The sequence below is a fragment of the Antrostomus carolinensis genome, unplaced genomic scaffold (assembly GCF_000700745.2).
Source record: "Antrostomus carolinensis isolate BGI_N321 unplaced genomic scaffold, ASM70074v2 scaffold4780, whole genome shotgun sequence".
NCBI lineage: Eukaryota > Metazoa > Chordata > Aves > Caprimulgiformes > Caprimulgidae > Antrostomus > Antrostomus carolinensis.
The window spans coordinates 9,192-29,541 of NW_010286299.1; the positions used below are offsets into that span (position 1 = coordinate 9,192).

At 40.5% G+C, this 20,350-nt stretch overlaps 1 protein-coding gene across 1 annotated transcript; it reads right to left on the reverse strand.

Annotated features, from left to right (window-relative positions):
- Positions 1 to 1,446: 1,446 nt before the first annotated feature.
- On the reverse strand, positions 1,447 to 9,325 carry LOC104520179 (uncharacterized protein KIAA1671-like; the record flags this gene model as incomplete). The annotated part of the gene is made up of 4 exons (XM_010162737.1): positions 7,734 to 9,325; positions 7,244 to 7,337; positions 2,309 to 5,494; positions 1,447 to 1,560 (listed from the first exon to the last, which is right to left on the reverse strand). Coding segments are annotated over exons 1-4 (4,986 nt in total), but the record flags the coding sequence as incomplete, so codon positions are not given.
- Between the last annotated feature and the right edge of the window lie 11,025 nt (positions 9,326 to 20,350).

Consider the following 20,350-nt stretch of genomic DNA (forward strand, 5'->3'; position numbering starts at 1 on the left):
ATGACCAAGTTGGAGAATAGCAGCTGTATGCACCCAAGTACAGCACCGAACAGTTCAGTTATCCAGCGCTATTCCCGACAGCACTTCGCTCCCCCGTGTTCTGCCTCGTCAGTGACACCTTTACATATCTGCAGTATTAAGCTGATGGCACGTAACAGCTTTTAGGGATTGAATGATAACTGCCAATTCTGTAAATAACCCAAACTCCCACCGAGATGAACATCCAAGCTGAAGTCCATGCTAAGAATGGGAAAGACAAGGGGATATCAGCTCTTGGATACCTCCCATGAAGTTTTAAGACTAGAAATGGAATGAAATGAGCCTGTTTACAAAACTCCTATTAGGAAACTTGTTTACAAAGTCCTTACAGGTTTGGGCGTTTTCCTTTTCTTCTCTAGAAGAGAAAAGAACTCACTCAGTTCCCTTCATTTATCTTTTTGTCTGTTCTCTATTAAAGGGCTGTAAATAGCAGTACGAGTAACTACAAAAGCAGGATCTCTGTCGAGGGCAATACAATCGGTCACCACACGAGTGTGCTAGCAGACTGAGAGGACAGCTGAGATTTGACCTTGGGACAATCAGAGTGATAACATCTTGCAGTCACCTCTTCTCCATACAACTGGAAGAGTTTTGGTTAGATGTGGGACATTCAGACTTTTAAAAATCACACATATGTGTATGTAGCATTACAAAGGAGTGCACTCTGAAGTGACTACAGTATTATCCTCGTGTATCAAATCTGTTTCCATGCACAAGGCCAAAAAAACCCCAAACAACAACAAAAAAACCCCAAAACAACAAAAACCACCACACCACAAAACCAAAGCACTTGCAGTGGTTCCAAACATGTCCTTCCAATAAGGAAGTATTTCAGTGGTAGCAGCAATGTCAAAATTTTAGGAGAATATCACCCAACAACTTGAAGTGGTAATTTACCCCCAAATTATGCATATTACAGCCAAAAGTGACAACTAAAAGTCAGCTGTGATTCTTCACTGTGTGTTGGCTACAGAAAGAAAATTAAACCCATAATTTTTCAGGCTATGACATGGTTCGATTTGTCTGCGTGATTTTCCGGAAAAGATTTTCTGGAATCTAACCATTTTTCATTAGTAAGGTGAGAAACAAACAAAAAGCATAACGATCTAGACCCATCTTAAGAGTTCAGGATGACAATTCTTCACTTAGAAAGAAAACTGAACAACCTGCACAGTTAATGCTTTGTGTTGGAAGATTTGGCATAGACCAGCGTGGAGAATCCCCGGGAGAAGCGTTCTCTGACAGTTAAACTGCACAGAACGTGCGTCTGCTCCTGCTAGGAAGGCACATACCTTCTTCCACAGCTATTTGCAAAAAGGAGAACAGTACTGACTGGAGTAAGCCAGGCTGCAACTCCCTTATCTCTCCCCTCACCCCTGCCCAAGAACCTCCTCCAAAATCACATACCGCTCCGTTATCCGCCCTTCTGTCCTTATAAAAACTGTGGTGGCTCCTCCGAGTAGAAACCAATGAAAAGTCTGTTCTGTCTGAACTCTGCTTGGTCCATTCTTTCCTAGAAGCCTGAAAATAAAGTTAAATGTGTTGGTATATACACATATGTATATAAATGCCCTTTTGGAAAAACAAACAAACATAACAACAAAAAAAACCCCACACATAAAAATAGAAGTTCAAAGCTGAAAACACAAAATGGAAAAACATTATAGCAATCAACATCCAACTGGCTATGCATTAAGGCACTGATGTGTCACTGTGTTAAGGGAATCACTTGCATTTCAAAGGCAGTATCAGTAGTGAAGCGTTACACACAAATTGGGGCCATCCATCCAGTAAAAAAAATAAAATAAAATAAATTTAAAAAAATTACTTCCTTCAGGGGAGAAAAAAAACAAAACTAAACTAAAAAACACCACAAAAAACCCCTCCAAAAAGATCACTGCTGACAACTTATAAAATAAACCCAAACTACTCATTTCCAAATAATTATAAGTTTGCAGAGTTAACAATTTAACATCCTAGGTTCATAGCATTAATAAAATAATACACCCACATTTAAAGCATTTTCAAGCTCTCCATGGAAACATCAATAAATATTTATACACTAGAAACAAAAATCTTGTCACCTAGTACAATACAAATCCCTCATGAAAATACAACCCAAAGGAAATTAACTCTATTGAAAAGCATGTGTCTGCTCACTTACTGCAAAGTCACAGCTGAGGCTGAAAAGCAGCACAGAAACATAAATAAAGCTTCTCCTCGCTTTCAATTTAGTTACAGGAAAAACTCAGGTACCACTTGGAAATACCTTTTTATCCTCATGGAAGAAAGATTCCGACTGAGAGATCTTGTGTTTCCACCCGTTATCTGCACTTTCCAAGGGGAAGCTTTGCCTGGCTCGGTGCAGGTCCTTTCTCACTCTTACTTCAGGCATAAGCAGTAGGTTGTCTTTTCCTTGGCGGCTCTTTTCTGAATAGGACCGTCGTAAATCTGAGGCAGCGCTTCCTAAGCCAGATGTACAGCTCTTCCAGTCAGTTCTACTTGTCACATTGGAAGAGTCATTCTCCCACATCATCTTATTTGCAGTGTCTTTGTTCCTTGTTAAAGAGCTCCTTGCTACGTTTTTCCTCCAATCACCTTCTGGAGACACCTCCAAGAACTCTTCTCTTGTGACCAGCTTCTTCTGTAAGAGGCCATCATCTGCTTTTATGGACAACTTGGAAGCAAAATTAACTTCCAACCTTTGATCTGTACCAACTGCATTTATAGGTCGTACCTTATCAATTACAAATCTTGGACTTTGATTCTTGGAAGTTAAGTTCACTTCTTCATCCTCATCAATGATGAAAGTTTTCTTCCTAGTGAACTCCACAGGTGAATCCACAAACTTATCTGAAAAAACGCTGCTAGGACTTCCCCAGCAAGGAGGGGTGAACCTTCTGTCTTTGGACTTTTGTTTATCAAATTCAGTGCCACAGGATTCCAGTTTCTCTTTGCTCTTTTCATTTAGAATTAATTTCTCTGGCCTGTGATACTCTTCAGTGTAGTCACCTTGTTTGTTATTAACAGAATAGTGATCTGATCCCTTCCACTCTTTCCAGCTATAGGAAGAAGCTGTCCTATCTGACACATTCCTTTTGTTCTTTGATTTCTCCCTATTAAATAAACTGTGATCTTCTTGAATGTTACTGACCTTCACTGATTCTTCTTTATACTCTGCCATAAGGGCATCAATATCCAGAATTTGGGATCTGTAACCATCCTCAGCCTTCTTTCCAGATAAATCATAATTATTTTCACCCCTTCTCTGGGGCACTAGCTCACTGTCTTTATGTGAACGCAGGGGGGATCTGGGTTCATGGTAAGAGGAGACTTTTCTTCTGCTACTTTTGAGATCAGTTTGAGCTGTATTTTCCAGACCCTGTTTTAACATGAAAGCATCAACATCTATAATTTTCTCTTTAGAGTGATCCACATCTCTTTCATGATACTGTTGGTTATCTTTCCTAGATACATGAAAACTCCCAAATGCATTGTTTTTGGAAAAACTATAATCTCTGTCTTCCTCTTTGACCCAATCCTTGTTAACATGCACTTCCCGTGACTCTTCTCTATGATTTGTACTCGTCAAATTTTTATTTGGCTGCTGCAATAAAGGTTTGGAACTTCCAGGAAAACCAGGGTCCAGACTAATTGTTGCTCCCTCACTTGAGCTAGAAATTATCGTGGTTTCAGTTGCACTAGGAGTATCAAAGCAGCTTTTCTCTTTCTTGTTACCAGGAATCTGATAAGTCACTGCAAAGTAAGTTGCTTTTGGTTCAGAGGCAGAACTCTGGTTTTTCAGGTAATCATCAACACCACCAAGAACAGCCTGGTTTGCCTCATTCCCTTCCATCCCTTCTTTGCTTTTTTTGCTTCTCTTTTTAACTGAACCTTCATCCAATTGCATTGAGTCTGCCCGACTCAGCCTCTTGGTATTCTCAGGAGTGAGCCAGACGACTTCTTCTGTCTTGACAGAATCCTGAGGCAAGGTTCTCCTTCTCCACCTTTCAGAAATCTTCAAGTCAGAAACACTACTTCTGGTTCTCCTGACTTTTTCTTCTGGATCTATTACTCTGGTTTTTTCGCTGTTTTCATGAGCTGTCCTATCTAAGCTAAAGCCTTGTTCTTTGCAATTTAAGTCTAGACTTTTCCTTAAGCCAAAGGCCCTCGATTCCTCTTTAATGGGTAGTGCTTTCATGTCAGGATGGTGGGTACTGGAAGATTTACAAAATTGCCCACTTGAAAATGCTGAAGAAGACTGGGCCTCATGCTTATTTACACTTGTTGAAATAACTTCATGATCAAAGTTGGTTCTGAATTCATAGTTGTCTGTCCCGCCTGGTCTAAAACTCCTTTTCTCAGAGGAGCATTTCATCATATTAGACCTCTCTGTTTTGTTCATGGAAGAGACTTCACTCTTATCACTTTTAATTTCTGAATGGAGTTGGTTTACTTTTTCATTCACCCCCAAATATTTACTTTTGTTTGTAGAATAAGGTATTTTCTCAGCTATTAATGTCGGATCAGTTCCAGTTTTCTCAGAATCTTTTTTCTGTTCAGGTAAAGTGCATTCACTGGAGAAAAAATTGTTAGATTCTCTCAACAAAGACTTGCTCATAAAACCTTTTGTGTCTCTAGCTTCTGAAATTACGTCATCTTCTTTCAAGTAGAGAGCTTTACTATTTGTGCTAGCCAACTGACCAGTGTGTAAAACATCCTCATCATTTCTCTTCTCTTTCACAGATGATTTTCTAGTTCTGAGTGTCAGGGCCTTTTTTTCAGGAGCCATGGTAATGGCTTCACTAAGAGCTCTTTCACCACATGTCTGAAAGATTTCATATCTCGGCTCTATTCTTTGGTGAATTAGAGAGTCCTCTGCATTTTTAGGAGTGGGTTTTTCACTCTTCTCAACCAAAGATTTTTCCAAGAAAATTCCTGGAGTCACTTTCTTGTCTTCACTTGAAGCTGGATTTCCACTTTTCTCTACATCTGTTATATGTTTCAATGAGTCAGACTGCTTGTGATACTCCTTCTTTATACTAGTGGTTTCCTCCACTTCTCCCATCCATGATGGTCTATTGTGCCCCAAAGTCACCACATCATGTTTTGCCTCAAGCTCATTATTTGTTTTCAGTGCAGAATCAATCCCAGGATGATCAGCAGCGACGTTATGCCTCTGAACTTTGTGGTCAAACATGGTGGCTCTAACAGTTTTAATGTAGGCCTTTTCCATAAGTGTGGTTGGTTTTAATTTTTTTTCCAAGTTGGTTGTGAATGAGACAGAATTTTCACTTTGCTGAGAAAAATGCTGATCATCCCCAAGGAAACTTCCTCTTCTCTCGATCTCATCAGGTTTATTTGGTATTTTCAAAATCTGCCGGGGTTTCCAAGGGTTCCCAGTAGCATGTGCTTCAGTGAAATCTGTGCCATGGACAAGCTTGATCTCCTTACTCTGCAACAAGAAAAGCCAACAGTTAGGACAGTTTATTTAAAAGATGTGTAACAAAGTTTATTTAAAACTTACTTGCACCTACTCTGTGTGACACAGCTTGCACAACTGAAACACATCCATGCTCCACTGAGGCAAGGTTAATGTCAGCAAGTGTGTGCCTCCAGCCCCTGAATCTTGATTATAACACAATTATTTCATAACTTGATTTTTACTTTTAATACAAGAAAGGAAAAAAATGTATGAAGTGCTGATACATAAGATATGCACAATTCTGTGAGTTCCCGAGTTCAAATTTCACAAGACATTTTAATCTGCAGTGAATTATCCCCACATCACATTCCTGAGATGGCAACACATGCAAAAATAGTACCAAACTCTGGAAGGTCCATAACCCCAGCTACCATAGAAACACTTATGAACATTTTAGTGCAAGCCCTACAGAAACTGAAGTTCAAAAGCAAAGCACAGAACAGCACCACAAGGTTGCAACCACCTTCAGAGGGAACCTGAACTCTTGAGAGACACCAAATATATTGCATTTTGTCAAAACTGTCCTTTCAAATATAACCAAACTAAATAGTTTGGTTCACTAACTAACTAGATACATGGTCAATAAATGCAAGGAACATGAAGATCTGAGTAAATACCACAGCTGGGGCTGCTCAGCTAGGAAGAATGCTAAGGCTGAGCTGAAGTAAAAAGAGAAAGCACAAATTAATATTTATTGCCTATTCTTTACTATTATCTACTTGCAGAAAATACAACTAGTATCCTAAGGCTGAGCTCAAGTAAAAAGAGAAAGCACAAATTAATAGTAAAGAATAGGCAATAAATATTATCTACTTGCAGAAAATACAACTAGTATCCTGAAAGCTGTTATTTTTAATAACATGAGTTGGCATGCAAAAAAAGGGAAAAAAAAAGCAGAATCAAAAAATACTCCCTGGTCCTACAAGAATTCAAACAGTATTTCCATTAATGGAAGATTTTCTGTTTATAACAAGGTGATCTTATTTAAAATTAAATTATCCTATAGAAACTTTGTATCTAGCTGCTAGTTTCCTTCCCATATATGCCTGTCTTAACCCTAGACAGAAAGAAGGCACAGCCATGAGAACTCACTAGAAATACCCTTAAAACTACATTAAATCTCCCACACTAAGAAGTGTCAGCAGAGAAGTCATGTTTTGCAACACCAAAGTGTTGCTTAGAAACAAAGACAGACTAAAAGCTTCTACAGCAAATCAGAGCTTTCTTTATAATTCTTTATTGTCAAAACTTCCAAGTTAAATGTTATTTAGGAGATTGATATGAAACATACAGCATGTTTTTAATAAGAAGTTGTGACTTGGATGTAGAAATGCACTACGGTAATGCTATGGCTGGAGAAAATAAAGGATAATCACTGCTCAAAACCACCCTAGCCATGGGGGATTCACTAGGGGTTTTCATGCATTAAAAGTCCCATTAAAATAGTATATAAAATATTTCTCACTCTATACCACTGCGTGTATTCAACAGCAGGCATATTTAACTCCTGAAAAACCCAACAGACATGATCCTCCCATACTTTATCAGTGTGTTCTAAAGATAGACTGACACAAGTGTCATTAGGATTATGTCATTCTTAATACTCTCAATACCCATCTTAAAGGTACTGATTGATTAAGACACACACACAGGACAGTGCTCCCTGCATTCTAAATGCAAACATAGGTGGAGACCACAGCAGCTGCTGCATTTTCTTACTTTGGTATTTTCTTGCATTTCATTGACAGAGTCATTTCTAGTTTCAGCAGGTTTCTCAGGCTTTGCTTCACAGGTTGATGTTGGACTTGAAAACCTAGGACAAAAGACTTCCTGTTACTTCCTTTAGTGAGCAGATACACTTCCTACAAAAGCAGACTGGTAGAAAGTATCCAACAAATTTTATTTCTTAAAGGAGAAACATCACTATTTCACAGTAAGTAACTGTATTTGGTGGTTTAATTGTATCTGGACCAAAGGACTGTTGTTTCCTGAAAAATGGTTAGTTAGGCAGGTTATCGTTATCGTATCAGACTTCAGAGGTACCTAATGAGGCATAGTGAAAGAGGCACTAACGCTCAGGAACAGGAGTATAAAGAATAATTACATTTCGTGGAACCAAAATGATCAGTTATCTTACTGCACTGAGAGAGCAGGTTTTACTGAATGAGAAGAAGTTAAGAGGATTAAACAGAACTTCTCTGCAACCTACATCTTTGTTAAGTCCGCAGAAAGTGGTCGTGATTGAAGTGACCTGCGTGGATTTCCTGGCTTAACATCAATATTTTCTGTTGTCAGTTCTTTGATTCTCTGCTGGATGTTCACACATCTGTTTTCCTTCTCAGCAGTTGACTGGAGAAGCTCTGTATCCACGGAGGGACTGGGATTTTCTGAAGTAAACAAACTGATGTGTTTTTTAACACTACCTCTTATGATACTGTTCTCTTTTTCTGAGGAAGCTGCAGGGCTTTCACAGCCTAGAAATGTTTGTGTTTCCTTTTGATCGGGTCTTTTCCCCTCCTTATTAGTTCTGCTTTCACTAGTGGTCTCATGGCTTCTTTCAGAACCATGCAAGTTAGCCATTATTTCTGGTTTTGTCTCAATTTGTTCACTTTTAGATTTAAGCTTTGTTTCCCGTAGGTATTTTCCATTATTTAGGATGCCAATGTCCTGACTACTGCACTTCAAATTTGTTTTAGAAGAACTGCCTTTATTAAATTCAGTTTCTTCAGGTTTTGGCCCCACTTCAGACTTATCATGACAGCCCCCCTCAGTGAGAGAAATTATTGATACATTCTCCTTGCTTTCGTGAGACGAACAAGTCTTCTTGCAAGAAGAAAGGTCCTTATGTTCAAACTTAGCTGTCAGGTCCATGGACAGAGGCCTTGGTTTTCTAACCTTCTCTGTAGGAGATTTTTCCTCAGAAGCTTCCACAGTGCGATGCTTTTGATCTCGTAATGATTCCAGAAAAATAGCAGAGACTGGTCTATGTTTTGGTCTTTGCTGCACATCAATAGAGAAATCAACTTTACTGTTGATATTATTTGCATCATCATTGTCTTTCTCCCCTGGATGAACTTCATAAGCATCTTTTTTATCACCAGTTTTGAGGGAGTTCCAAGAGATTGGTCTAACACTGGAGGAAAGTGATATCTGCCTACGAAGAGACCCTTCAGGATTCCTGGATGTCTCAGATGGTTTTTCCAGCTTCGCATTGCACTGAAGCTCTTTTGTTTGCAGGGTACTAAACACTCTGTGGTCATCAGCAGCCTTTTTTTCCTGGGCCAGGCTTACCTTTGACTGCTCTGTGCCTGCTGTCTCAAAAAGAATTACAGTATTCGTGCTGGGACCAGTGTAGAAAGTCATGTTTGTGACTACTTCACTGCCAGCCTTAGTTTCATTTTCAATTGCTTTCTGATCTACTAACGGAGGAACATTTCCACTTAATACCTTAACAGATGATGTTTCTTCAGTGACCTTTCTAATAAAACTACTGGATCTCAAAGATGGAACAGGTGGTTTCACATTTGCAAAAGTATCTGAAGTTTTATCTTTAGAAAAAGGCTTTGGGAAAAGTCTTGGCCTTGATCCTAGTGATGGCATTGTTGCAGATTTCCAAGTACTCCCAAACTTGTTCTTCTCTTCGAGAGTTAGTGACGCTGAAGCCTCCTTTGTCTTGTTACTGGCATCTGAAAGCACACTCACATACACACGCTGTGATTTATCCTCATTTCTGATTTCATTTAAGTCAGGTACTGTCGTCAAAGAGGCCAAAGTAGAATTTATTTCTACTCTTGTTGCCATAGTTGTAATTACACATTCAACAGAATTGAAAAAATCCAACAAGGAAAAAGAATCTGCAGAAAAAAGAAAGAAAATGTAAGTATTGATGTAGAGTCAGCAAGAACATCAAATAACATCATTCTAATTTAAATTCATAAGGTAGCTAAACTCAGAGTAAGGTGCCTTTCAGATAAGCTGTTTACAGAGTGTATCACATAATGAAAGACACACTGTTCCTCCTCCTCTAAAAAACAGGAAGAAACATCATTATTCATTGATTAGGCCTAACCACCAAGGAATCCATCACAAAACCTATGGAGCACCTGCACAGCACTGACTTCCCATTAGTCAAGTGAGCTTCAAGGGTTGAGATACTTAAATAAATTAATTTCTCTTTTGAAGCAGACATCTCAATGTTGACATACAAACATCAACTCCTCTTTCCAATATAAATAGCTGGCTAGATGCATTCATATGCTCTTTCAAACTAACAAAAATATTGAGCCTGGTGTGACTGACAGTGTTATTTGTCATCTCTTAGCTAAGACCTACAATCAAACAGTGTAAATAAATGCACACTCTACAAATCTCCAAAAGCTTTGCTGCCACTTACCATAATCTTCATTTTCTGCTGCAACCAATCTGTACAACCTGATTCTCTTCTCATAGTGAAAACAAGATCCCGGTCACCAAGATCACATTAAGAACTGTGATCACTTCAGCAGCACTGATCAGACCTCTCCTGCAGATAAACAAAGAGCATTCACAGTGAAGTGTGGCACACACCAGATCCACACAGGTAATACCACACGAGACAAAAATCCTGAGCATTTCACTTAAAAAAACCAAAGCCAAACCACAAAACAAAAAAAAAAAAACCCAAAACCCACCACTGGCTCCCATTTTGAAGTACAAAACCACTCGATTTAACTGTATAAAGCCAGAGAATGTTTATTTGTCAGTTATTAAAGAATCAACAAGAGATTATCACCTAAAGCCTGAAAGGTGAAATTGAAAAGTGAAGGGTAAATAGTTTGGGCTGCACAACAGACAGGCCAAATTTGAATGCAGTTAAAACCACATTCCAGTGGGTTTCCAGATTCGGGTGTTGTCAGTCACTGTTGAACACTGAGCTCTGCATCACTCTCACCTCAATTACTGTAATTTACTCGCTATTGGAAATCTCCTTTCTGCAACAACAGCATGTGAGGTGCTACCTGAGAAGCTGACCTTCAAACGGCTGATTTTCAATGAAAATATGACTTTTACCATGACAAAGCAGTTTTTCCAGTATCTCTCCAACAAAGGCAGTTTAGCTTTGGCTTTAATTATATTCTTACTGCAGAGATGAGGGGAAACCGGCAGTAATTAGAATTTTAGCAACAAGAAGTAACTTGAATTTTTCCTAATAAAAAGTATATTTAAACTTGGTAGCAGAGACAGGTGGCTATGTAAGCTTAGATAGTCTTTTTTTTCCCCTCCCCTCCCTTTAAAAGCTATCATACTCTTGATTTTTAAGAAATCTATACTGCATTTCATAGTCTTTCACTCAGAGGCTCATTTTTGTGTTGCCACCCTCTTGTCTACTCTCAGGCAGCCTTTGAAGGGGTAGTTTTTGGACTCCTCTCACCTGATATATTTTGGTGTGTGGGTGTTTACCCTACAGATATCCCTATTTGTAGATTCGGTAGAATATGGAGCCTCCTGCATGTTAATATTTAAAAACAAAAAGGAAAAAACCAAAAACAAAACCACAGAATATTGTCTTACTGAATCTGCAGTCCAAAAAAAATGGTTAATTCACCTTCAGCTTCCCTTGAATCGACTAACACCACACTGGCACCATGAATTGCAGAGATTTATTTTTGTCCCTTCCTCACTCAGTCAGGCTAACGAGCTCTCTTCCCCTTGCCCATTCTCTTTCATCTTTCAATCCACTTGAAATTCTGTCTCAACTCCTTACACGCTACACTTGTCCCCTTCGAGTCCACGACCTCTCTTTGCCAAAACAGTCACTAACCCAATCAGCTTATCAGAATCTATCTGTCCCTTCCACAGTCTCACAGATCTTAATGAAGTCTTCCTCCCTCTCCCACTCCTTATTCTAGGAAACACCACCAAAATCCGATTAAAATGCTCTCGCATTCCAAAGATGCAAAGTTTTTGTTAGGAGTGGTTATATTGTAAAAGTAAAATAGTAACATTTGCTGCAATAAGGGCGATGCTAACAGGAAATAACACAAAGCACAAAATTAAGCTGTAAAAACAGCATCTGCCTCGCAGTACTCGCTTGCTTCTACCGCTCTGTAGCTCTTTTCCTTTGGGAAAGAAGAAGGGGACACAGAGCTTCTTAAATGGAATAAAACTTGATCCTCAGTGGAACGCGAGGCGGTGAGAATACAACGCGGGACATAATCCTGGCTAACAGCGTACAACTCATTCCTCCAAACAACATTCCTGGACCACAATTTACCCCTTCTAATGATATTTGTTCCTTAGTTTTATGGGACGACACTTCAGCTGTACAGGACCCCATTTTTTTTTCCACACGATCTCACAAAGCCAGTTTGCAGGTTTTAAACCCTTCTCGCTCAGATACCCTACAACAGATACGTGGCCCAAAACAGACAACTACTCAAAAAAAGGAGAAGAAAATATGTGGGGGAAAAAAAACATCACCCAATTTTGGAAATTATAAAGCTCCTGGAACTTCAAAAAGCTGTAATGTGATAAAGAGGAATCGTGTTATCAATGCCACGTATAACACACTAGACACTGTGTCTCAGATTTGAAATGCACACCTTGGTTTAGACAAACGTGCTTCTCTAATAAAATCCGATCTAGTCAGGTTGGTAATGTACAAAGTTTTGGGCAACTTTTAAAAGTCAACTGTAAACTAAATGACATGAGAATTTTAGACACTGTTAATGTTTAGTGTTACTACTGCAACTGTACTATGACAACTGTAAATCTACAGTAAGTTCCTCCCTCCCTCTGACCTGCCTCTGCTCAGGGACAGTCGGCCACTTTGCACGTGCTGCTGTGGCCACCGAGCTGGCTCCACTGCCACTGTCCTCTGCGTGTCCCCGCTCTGCTGAGCGCCGCGCTGTCACCCCTCCTGGGCACGACGGCTCTTCGTGCTCCCTACGCTTCGGTCACGCTCCTCACAGCTGTTCTGGGTGCACAAAATAAAGTACAAACAGCACTGAAATCTCTTTTGAAAAATCTTCCTGCTCTTAATGACAGGAACAGCACATGACAGCCTGTCCCTGTCCTCGCTGCTCTCCTTCCTCACCTGCAAAAACCGCGGCTGGGACTTTTCCTGGGCCAAGCTGAAGCACTGCAGGGTCACAGAGATGCACACGCAAACACCGCTCAAACTCAGCCGTAAAATCTTAATGTCTCGAGGTGTTGTTTGGATTTTTAATTAAACCATTTATCTTTACAAAGAATACCAGCATCCCTCATTAGAAATCAAAACAGATTATTCACTTCACAGTGTTATTTTTGCAAAGTTCATATGGGAAGAGCTTTACCCCAAACACACCCTGTATGTTCAGCGTTTGCTTGCCCTGCCTTGCCCACCAGCACACACAGAACCAGTATTTACATCAGTGGTAATTCCTTTAAGCCTATTAGGACAACAGGAGCAGCAGCCTGCAGATAATTTTTCCACCATGAATCACGTGATTATTGCCAACTTCCTTGTTCATAAATAAGAATGTTTTAAATGACACAAAGCAAAATAATCTATAACCCATCCCTGAACCTGGCAGCAGATAAACAAGCCCATCTGTTTTTGTAAGGATGGAAAGCATAAAAATTCTGCAGAGAAAAATCTATTAAAAAAACCAAAACAAACAACACAACAAAAATCCAGTTTATGAAATTGAAAACAACCAGAAATCAGGGCTCCACCGGTGAATATCTGCCTCTGTTTACACTAAGAATACTCCAGTAGAAAAATACCAAATAAATACAAGGTTTTCCTTTATTAGACACAAGCTTACCAGCAAATCTGCTACCAGTATAAAAAATTACTCCCTTAGCATGTAAATACAGGAAGATATTTGTATAATTACATATATTAGCAGCTTCTGAAAACACAGCTCTGCCAATGACTATACATTCACCTGGCCTGCAGGTTTTTACTGGTACAACGAGCCACAGGAGCTGCTGAACACAAACACAGTGACCATATACACTGCGCAGACAAAACAAGACAAGAGGCATTTTATTCCTTTTACAAAAGGTTTCCTCACTGTCCTAAATGTTTCAGTCTTTAAATAAAAAGGTTTGGTTGTTTTTTTTTCTTCCTCTCCTCACTGCAGGAATTCACATCAGTCACCCTCAGCAACCATCCTTCTGCTGCTTCCTGCAGCACCTGGAGAGCTGCTGACAGGATCTGCTCATCCTCATTTAATCCAATCACTTCCTGTGCACCTACGAAGTAAAGACTAACTTAACCACGTGGGTGAACACTGTCAAGAACATAAGACTTACTATAGAACAATCAAAATAACACAAAGAGGGAAAAAAACTTTTCTGAAACTTTCATAACTAAGTAGATCAAGCAACTAATTCAATAAAAGATGGCTTTTTCTACTCTTGGATTGAAGTCTGATTCACATTATTAGTACTGTCATTCACTAAAATAGGATCTATCAGTTGTATTAAGAGACCCACACAGGGTGTCTTAAAGAGAAAGATTAACAAAAATACTGTCATACTGGCTCTAATTTTTAAAAATATGCCTGGACAAATTCATTCACAAAATAAGAACACGTAATAAAATGCATTTAAATTCTCTTTCCCCAGATTCACAGTGAGAAGTTCAGTAGAACAAGGCATTTGTTCTACTTCTCAGTAATCAAAATTAACATGTTGAAAACTACAAATACATATTCCAAATCTCACAAGACATATCTTATGACCTGCAAAGCCCCACAGATTTTTAATACTAATTTTCCAAAGCATTGCAAAATTTAAACGTTCTTTCTCCATTCCTCATGTGCAAACTTATTTGATACCTCTGCCATTTGGCTTTTGGTTTGTTTTTTTTAAAAGTATTGTTCTTTTGGATATTATAGTCCAGTCCCATCACAAGGATGAAATACTCCACTGTGACATTTCCTCCCACTGCAGAGAAAGATTAGCATTTTGTTAAATAAAGTGCCCATCCTATAAATAGCAGCATTTACAAGCACTTGTAAATCTTTGATTGCTATTGCCAGAACAATTCCATAACTCTCACCACTTGTTAGAGCTCCACCGAGATCGAGACAGGCACTGAAGAACAGAAATATTTCCAGCTCTCCTTTGATTGCGCTGGCATCTCAGTACTAGAGTGAAAACTTTACGCCTTCTATTTTAATACCCATTATTTTAATAATTTAAGTACTCTCATAACCCATGTTACAAGGTAAGATAGTTACATGGGTAACAAATTATTAAGCCCTACAAGCGAGTAGCTTCAGTGATTCAAACTGGCCCCACACAGGCAATAACATCCACAGCAAACCAAAAACTTGATGTTAAATACGCTGGCATGTCCACGTAATGAACAACATAAATCTAAGACAACATCCTTGATGTAGCAGGACAATTCAACTGCTTGAGAGAACCACTCAGGAAAACACATTAATTTATGTTAAAACAGGATTCAACAGCAAAGTGCAACCGAGACTGAACGCAGTGTGACAGCGGCGGGGCACTGGAGCCATCCTCCAAACTGTCTTGAACCTGTGGGACAAGGATCAGTCTGGAGGGAACGACTTGTGAACAAAATCACATGTACTTGTCTGCTTCTGCAGCTGTCAGGCTTACAGAGTTTTCATAACAATGTTTTTCCTCTTCCTACATCATTGCCAGCGTGTTCTCCTCAAGAGAGGGATCCACCAAGAACACACGGGCTGAAAGAGCACATTAGGAATTTCCTCTGACCTGTGAAACTCCCTCATTACAGCTCATTCTTCCATAATTTCCTTCTCCACAACCTCTCATTGAGAGTTTCAGAGTAAACTCTTTTCCCTTCCAAGTTTCACAGAGGGTCTAATTTCATAGAATCATAGAATCGTTGGGTTGGAAAAGACCTTTGAGATCATCGAGTCCAACTGTACCTGTCCACTGCTAAACAGATCTCTGAGCACCTCATCTACCCGGCTTTTACATTTGTTCTGAAAGTCTCATGAGACCTAGCTCGGGCAAACCCTAACCAAAGGAAAAACGCCTGGAAATGCTGGTGAATCATCACTTTTTGGTACCAGCTGCTATGCATCCTCACCCTCCTGAGCCAGTCATCTTTTATTTCCAGCTAGATTCTGCATCAGGGATTCCACCTCGTCCATTAGTGGGTGGGTATTTTCAGAAAGTCCAATTCTTTTGGCAGCTGAAACAGAGAACAAAAGCAAAATCTTGATTTCTGCCAAGGGAGGAGGACATTCAGCAGGGACAACATGAATTACTGGACAAGGCTGGAGTCAGGCTAAAAGCGTGTTTGTGCAGGAGGTCAGTATTCCCAGCAGGCCTCAAACTGCTGTTTTGTTTGTTTATGTCAAAGATTTGATTTTGTGGTCAGTTTCAACTCTCATTAATATTTTAGGATTCATCCTCATAAATGCGTTTCACCCACAAACAAGATCTGAAAATAACTTCCCCCAATATATCCAGTTTAGCATGAAAAAAAGATGTTCAGAAACAATTGCACTGCATGCCAGATGAAACATTAACGACCAGGTTTGGCTACAAGCAAGAAAAATTGACTATGGAACTGAAACAAGAAAAAGAAGTCAGACTGAGGCTCTTACAGGAAGATGTTCAGCTGTTCCAGGCAGAACTCTCTGCAGCTCCCAAAGGTCAGAGAGCTGCAGAGCTCCCTCCCCACACACAACAGAGGGTGGATACTGCAACCTGGCCAATTTCTCCTCAAACCTTTTCAGATTCATTATAAAACTTCCTCCTGGTTAATTTGTAGCAACAACGTGGTGATCTTGTTGCAGGAAGCTTACCTTCACTTTTAGCAGTACTTAAAATTGTATTTTAAGTTTATTAGAATAAGTTTTTCTGCACAGATTCTAAAGGAACGTGGTTAAATCCATGGCTATGTCTTTTTCATACTCCTATGCTGTACATCACAAATACAATGAAATCAATCACACACTAATGTATTTGTAACTCTTCTGAGTGTATGGTCTCCATGACCTTGCTTTAGAAGAGGTGAAATTTGGTTCATTATTGTTTCAGAAATACACCAAGTAGCTTCTGATCCCTCTGACCTGGAGCAGGCAGCACTGTGACCATCCCTTTCTGGCTGAAGCCCACGGAGGCGAGGCAGCGCTGCGTTTTCTCTAGAGGCTCCAGCTCCGAGTGTGAACCTCTTCATTTGGCAGGATCTCCATGGACACAGCTGGAGGAGGAGATGGACGAGGCAGCTGTCTGCAGCACAGGCAGAAATACAGGACTGAAAAAACCAAACCTTGGCATTCTCCCATTTGATACTCCCGTACCATGTTCAGTACCATGTTCCAACAGCAAAAGGAGCTTAGAGACCACCCACACCGGAAAATATTTACTGTAGTTGTGTGTACTTATCTTCTTGGCAGTAAGAGAAGACAAAGGACAACCATCTCCGACCTCAGAGCTGACACGACTCAGATACCACCACTGGATTTTTCATTTTGCTCACCACGCTTGCTGCCTTCAGAGTCACCAGCTGCTGCAGATGTTTCATAAGCAGCAAGGATATTACTGGGACAGTTTCCTCCCATAACACTGGTGAAATCTACATGGACACTGAACTTGAAGCTATTTACTTCATGGTGCAAATGTGAAGTTAAAATACCCTCAGAAATCCTCTGCGGTGAAACACCTTGCTTAACTTGCCAGCCAGGATGGAAACAAGCAAAGCTACTGAGAAGTGCAGAAGGTGCAACACTCCCATAAGAGATGGGTCTGCTTCTGACCCAAGGTGGCACACAAGTCAAAGTATCGAGTGAAAAACATCTGCAGGCTTTGGTTTATTTAAAAAAATCCACCTACTTGGTTACAAAAATAGGCAAGTGTCTTCACAGGATTACTGCTTGCAAGTAAATAAACCTGACACATCACCCTCTGCACCCAGGAAGGGACCAGAGGGAACAGATCATTTCATATAAACGGCGCTTCCCAAGGTCACTGTATTACAGGAATAGCACAATGTGAGAAGACATTTCCTGCTTGCCTTCATGCCCAGCAGGTGCTTTTGTGTCAGAAGGGACTGTAAGAAAGGACAAAGCCCATAATCCTCTGATCTTCCTCTTCAAGTTCTAACAGGATTTCCAGTGCTGGAAAACACGTTTGTGACCTGGTGCAGTAGACCACCTTCAGAAAGTATAACCAGCTCGTGTTGTGCTGAGGTTCACTTGGAATCCCCAGCACTCATTTCTAAATGCTGTATCTTTTACACATTCATTTGATGGCTGAAAAAGGGATCAAGGTATTGCCATACAGACAGAAGAACAAAATCATTTCATCAAGACTAAGAAAATCTGAGGCTACTGGCCTTGGAGCACTACCTTCAACACACTCAGATCACTCCAACAGTTTAATCATCTAAAGAAAACCTGAACCCATAAAACAGAGGACAAAGGAAACACAATAATGGGATAGAAGACCAAAAAATCATGAAAGATTAAAAATTATATGCACATATATATATATATATATATATATGTATGTGCATCTTCTCCAAGACAGAACACCTGGGCAAAGCTAAACTGCATGGCTCCCGTAAGGAAGGCAGCTTTCCTCCTGTTTTAACCCTCAGGATTAGTTCTCCTGGTGAAGGTCCAAAGCCAGCTGTCTCTGGCCACATACAGCCACTGCCAACAATGATTACAGAGCTGACCCTGGGCAAGTGTCTTTGGGGAAAGCACAGTTTGCTCACAAGGCAAGGTGAGGAGCTGTGTAACCACCACAGCCCCAGTCCTGCTCACATACAAGGACATGGGGTGACTAACATCTGTATTTGAGGTCTAAGCATTAACATTTCTTTGCTTCTGCAAAAAGAAAGAGGATTTACACTCTGTTAGGTTTGTACCTGTACTTGTCTGGAAGGGCAGATTCCGAAGCTGTGCAATCGCTGGCTAAAAGACTCGATCACAAAAACCACATGCCACCTACAGACAAAAGAGCACAGATGCTGGGATAGATTGTGCTGCTTCCAAGCTCTCACCTAGCTAAAAAGAAATTTGTCATTGCACATGCTTGCTATGAATGTTGATGTTCTGCTTCAGCCCTTACAGCTATACCATTTGATGTCTTCACAAGCTTATTTTCCACTTCTTTTCTTAAAAAGAATAGACTAAAAAGCTCTGTGTTCAAAAGCTTTGGATTTTGCTGCTAACGACACATTTTCTCTCAATACCGACAGCCAATGTTGTCCAGCAGCAGTGTCTCCATCCAGTCCACCATTCCACCTTTCAAATACCTGCATTAGTCATAACAGAAGCATGTCGTCGAGCTTGGTCAACAAGCAACTACACTCAAGCCCAAAAGACCTGTCCCAAGCACTGCTTTAGAAACAAACTGCAGCATAATCACAGAATCCCAGACTGGTTTGGGTTGGGAGGGACCTTCAGGCTCATCCAGTCCCAACCCCCCTGCCATCAGCAGGGACACCTTCCACTAGATCAGGTTGCTCAAAGCCTCATCCAGCCTGGCCTTCAACACTTCCAGGGAGGGGAATGGGAGAGAGCCACCCTGAACTGACCCTGCTCTGAACAGGGGTTGGACCAGGGGATTCCCAGGAACAGATGAAGCTGTTCCATGAACAAATGGACAATTTTTAAGCCTGCTCCTCTAAGTGGTAACAACCTTTATCTTAAAGGCCAAGCTTGCCGCAAAGCTGCACCACGGCGGTACCTATCTGAAGTGGACAATAATGATCTCTCCCTGTCACTGTTGGAAAAGGCAAACACAGTGACAACAGATTGACAGGGTTAGCATTAACAAACCACAGAACTCCATCTCACACCCCCGAATTCACATGCCAGTGCAGACAGGGGGTCCCACGGGGCAGTTCCCGAAGGCACTGCCAGCAGGGATGCTGAATGCCCAAGCTTTGCTTCTCCAAGATTCAGCTCAGAATTAGCACAGGACGCAGCTAAGTGTGCTGGGTACATACATTTAAAAAAAAACCCAAAAGCCGTAGGCACTACCTAGCAAATTTTGACTAATGACATTCCTCACAGCTGACAAGGACAACAGTGGCAAGGCACATAACCCTGAACTGCCTAGAGAAGGGGAAGCACCTCTGCCCTGAGGTCTGTGGGCATGGGGCTGACTGGCACTGCCAAGACAAACCCCAGCTCCACTGATGAGCCTCCTTTCATGTCCCAGCAGAAGCAGATCCCAACATGTCTCTCGGACGTGGGAATACAGAGGAGTTTTTATGACTGACCCTTTTTTAATGTGTGTTCCACATAACCCAAAAATATTTAAAGCAAAATGGAGGGACTAGCAGGATTGAAATTGGACTTGGGTTTACACGTCATTGGCATCAGCTCCAGGGAAGTTTTCCAGTGCACTCAGCAACAGCTTGACCACGTTGAAACTCCAGCTTCAGCACCAGCTCTGGTAGGTCAACACCACACAGCCCAGAAAATACCAGTGTCAGCTGTTTTACCCAGCACTACGTATGATGCAGGGTAAGTTATCTGATAAAAACCCTCCTTTGCCCAACCTGTTGCTCCTATAGCAGCAATTTAAATGCTTTACTTAAAAGATGACCCAATTTTGAACAAGCCAATTATTAACAATCTTCAGCTGGAATAATTTAACTCTAGCTATGCCTTTCCATATACAGATGGAGCTATTAAAACTCATTCAAATTCAAATAGACATGACTATCAGATTTACAGTTCCCACTCACATCCCACAAATACTGAAAAAATGATTAGACTAGCAAGAGATGGGTGGATCTATTTTGAGTCAAATAAAATATTGTTATAAAAGCAAAATACTTGTTAGCATTTATCATTCTCTGGGCCAAAATCCCTTATGTCATCC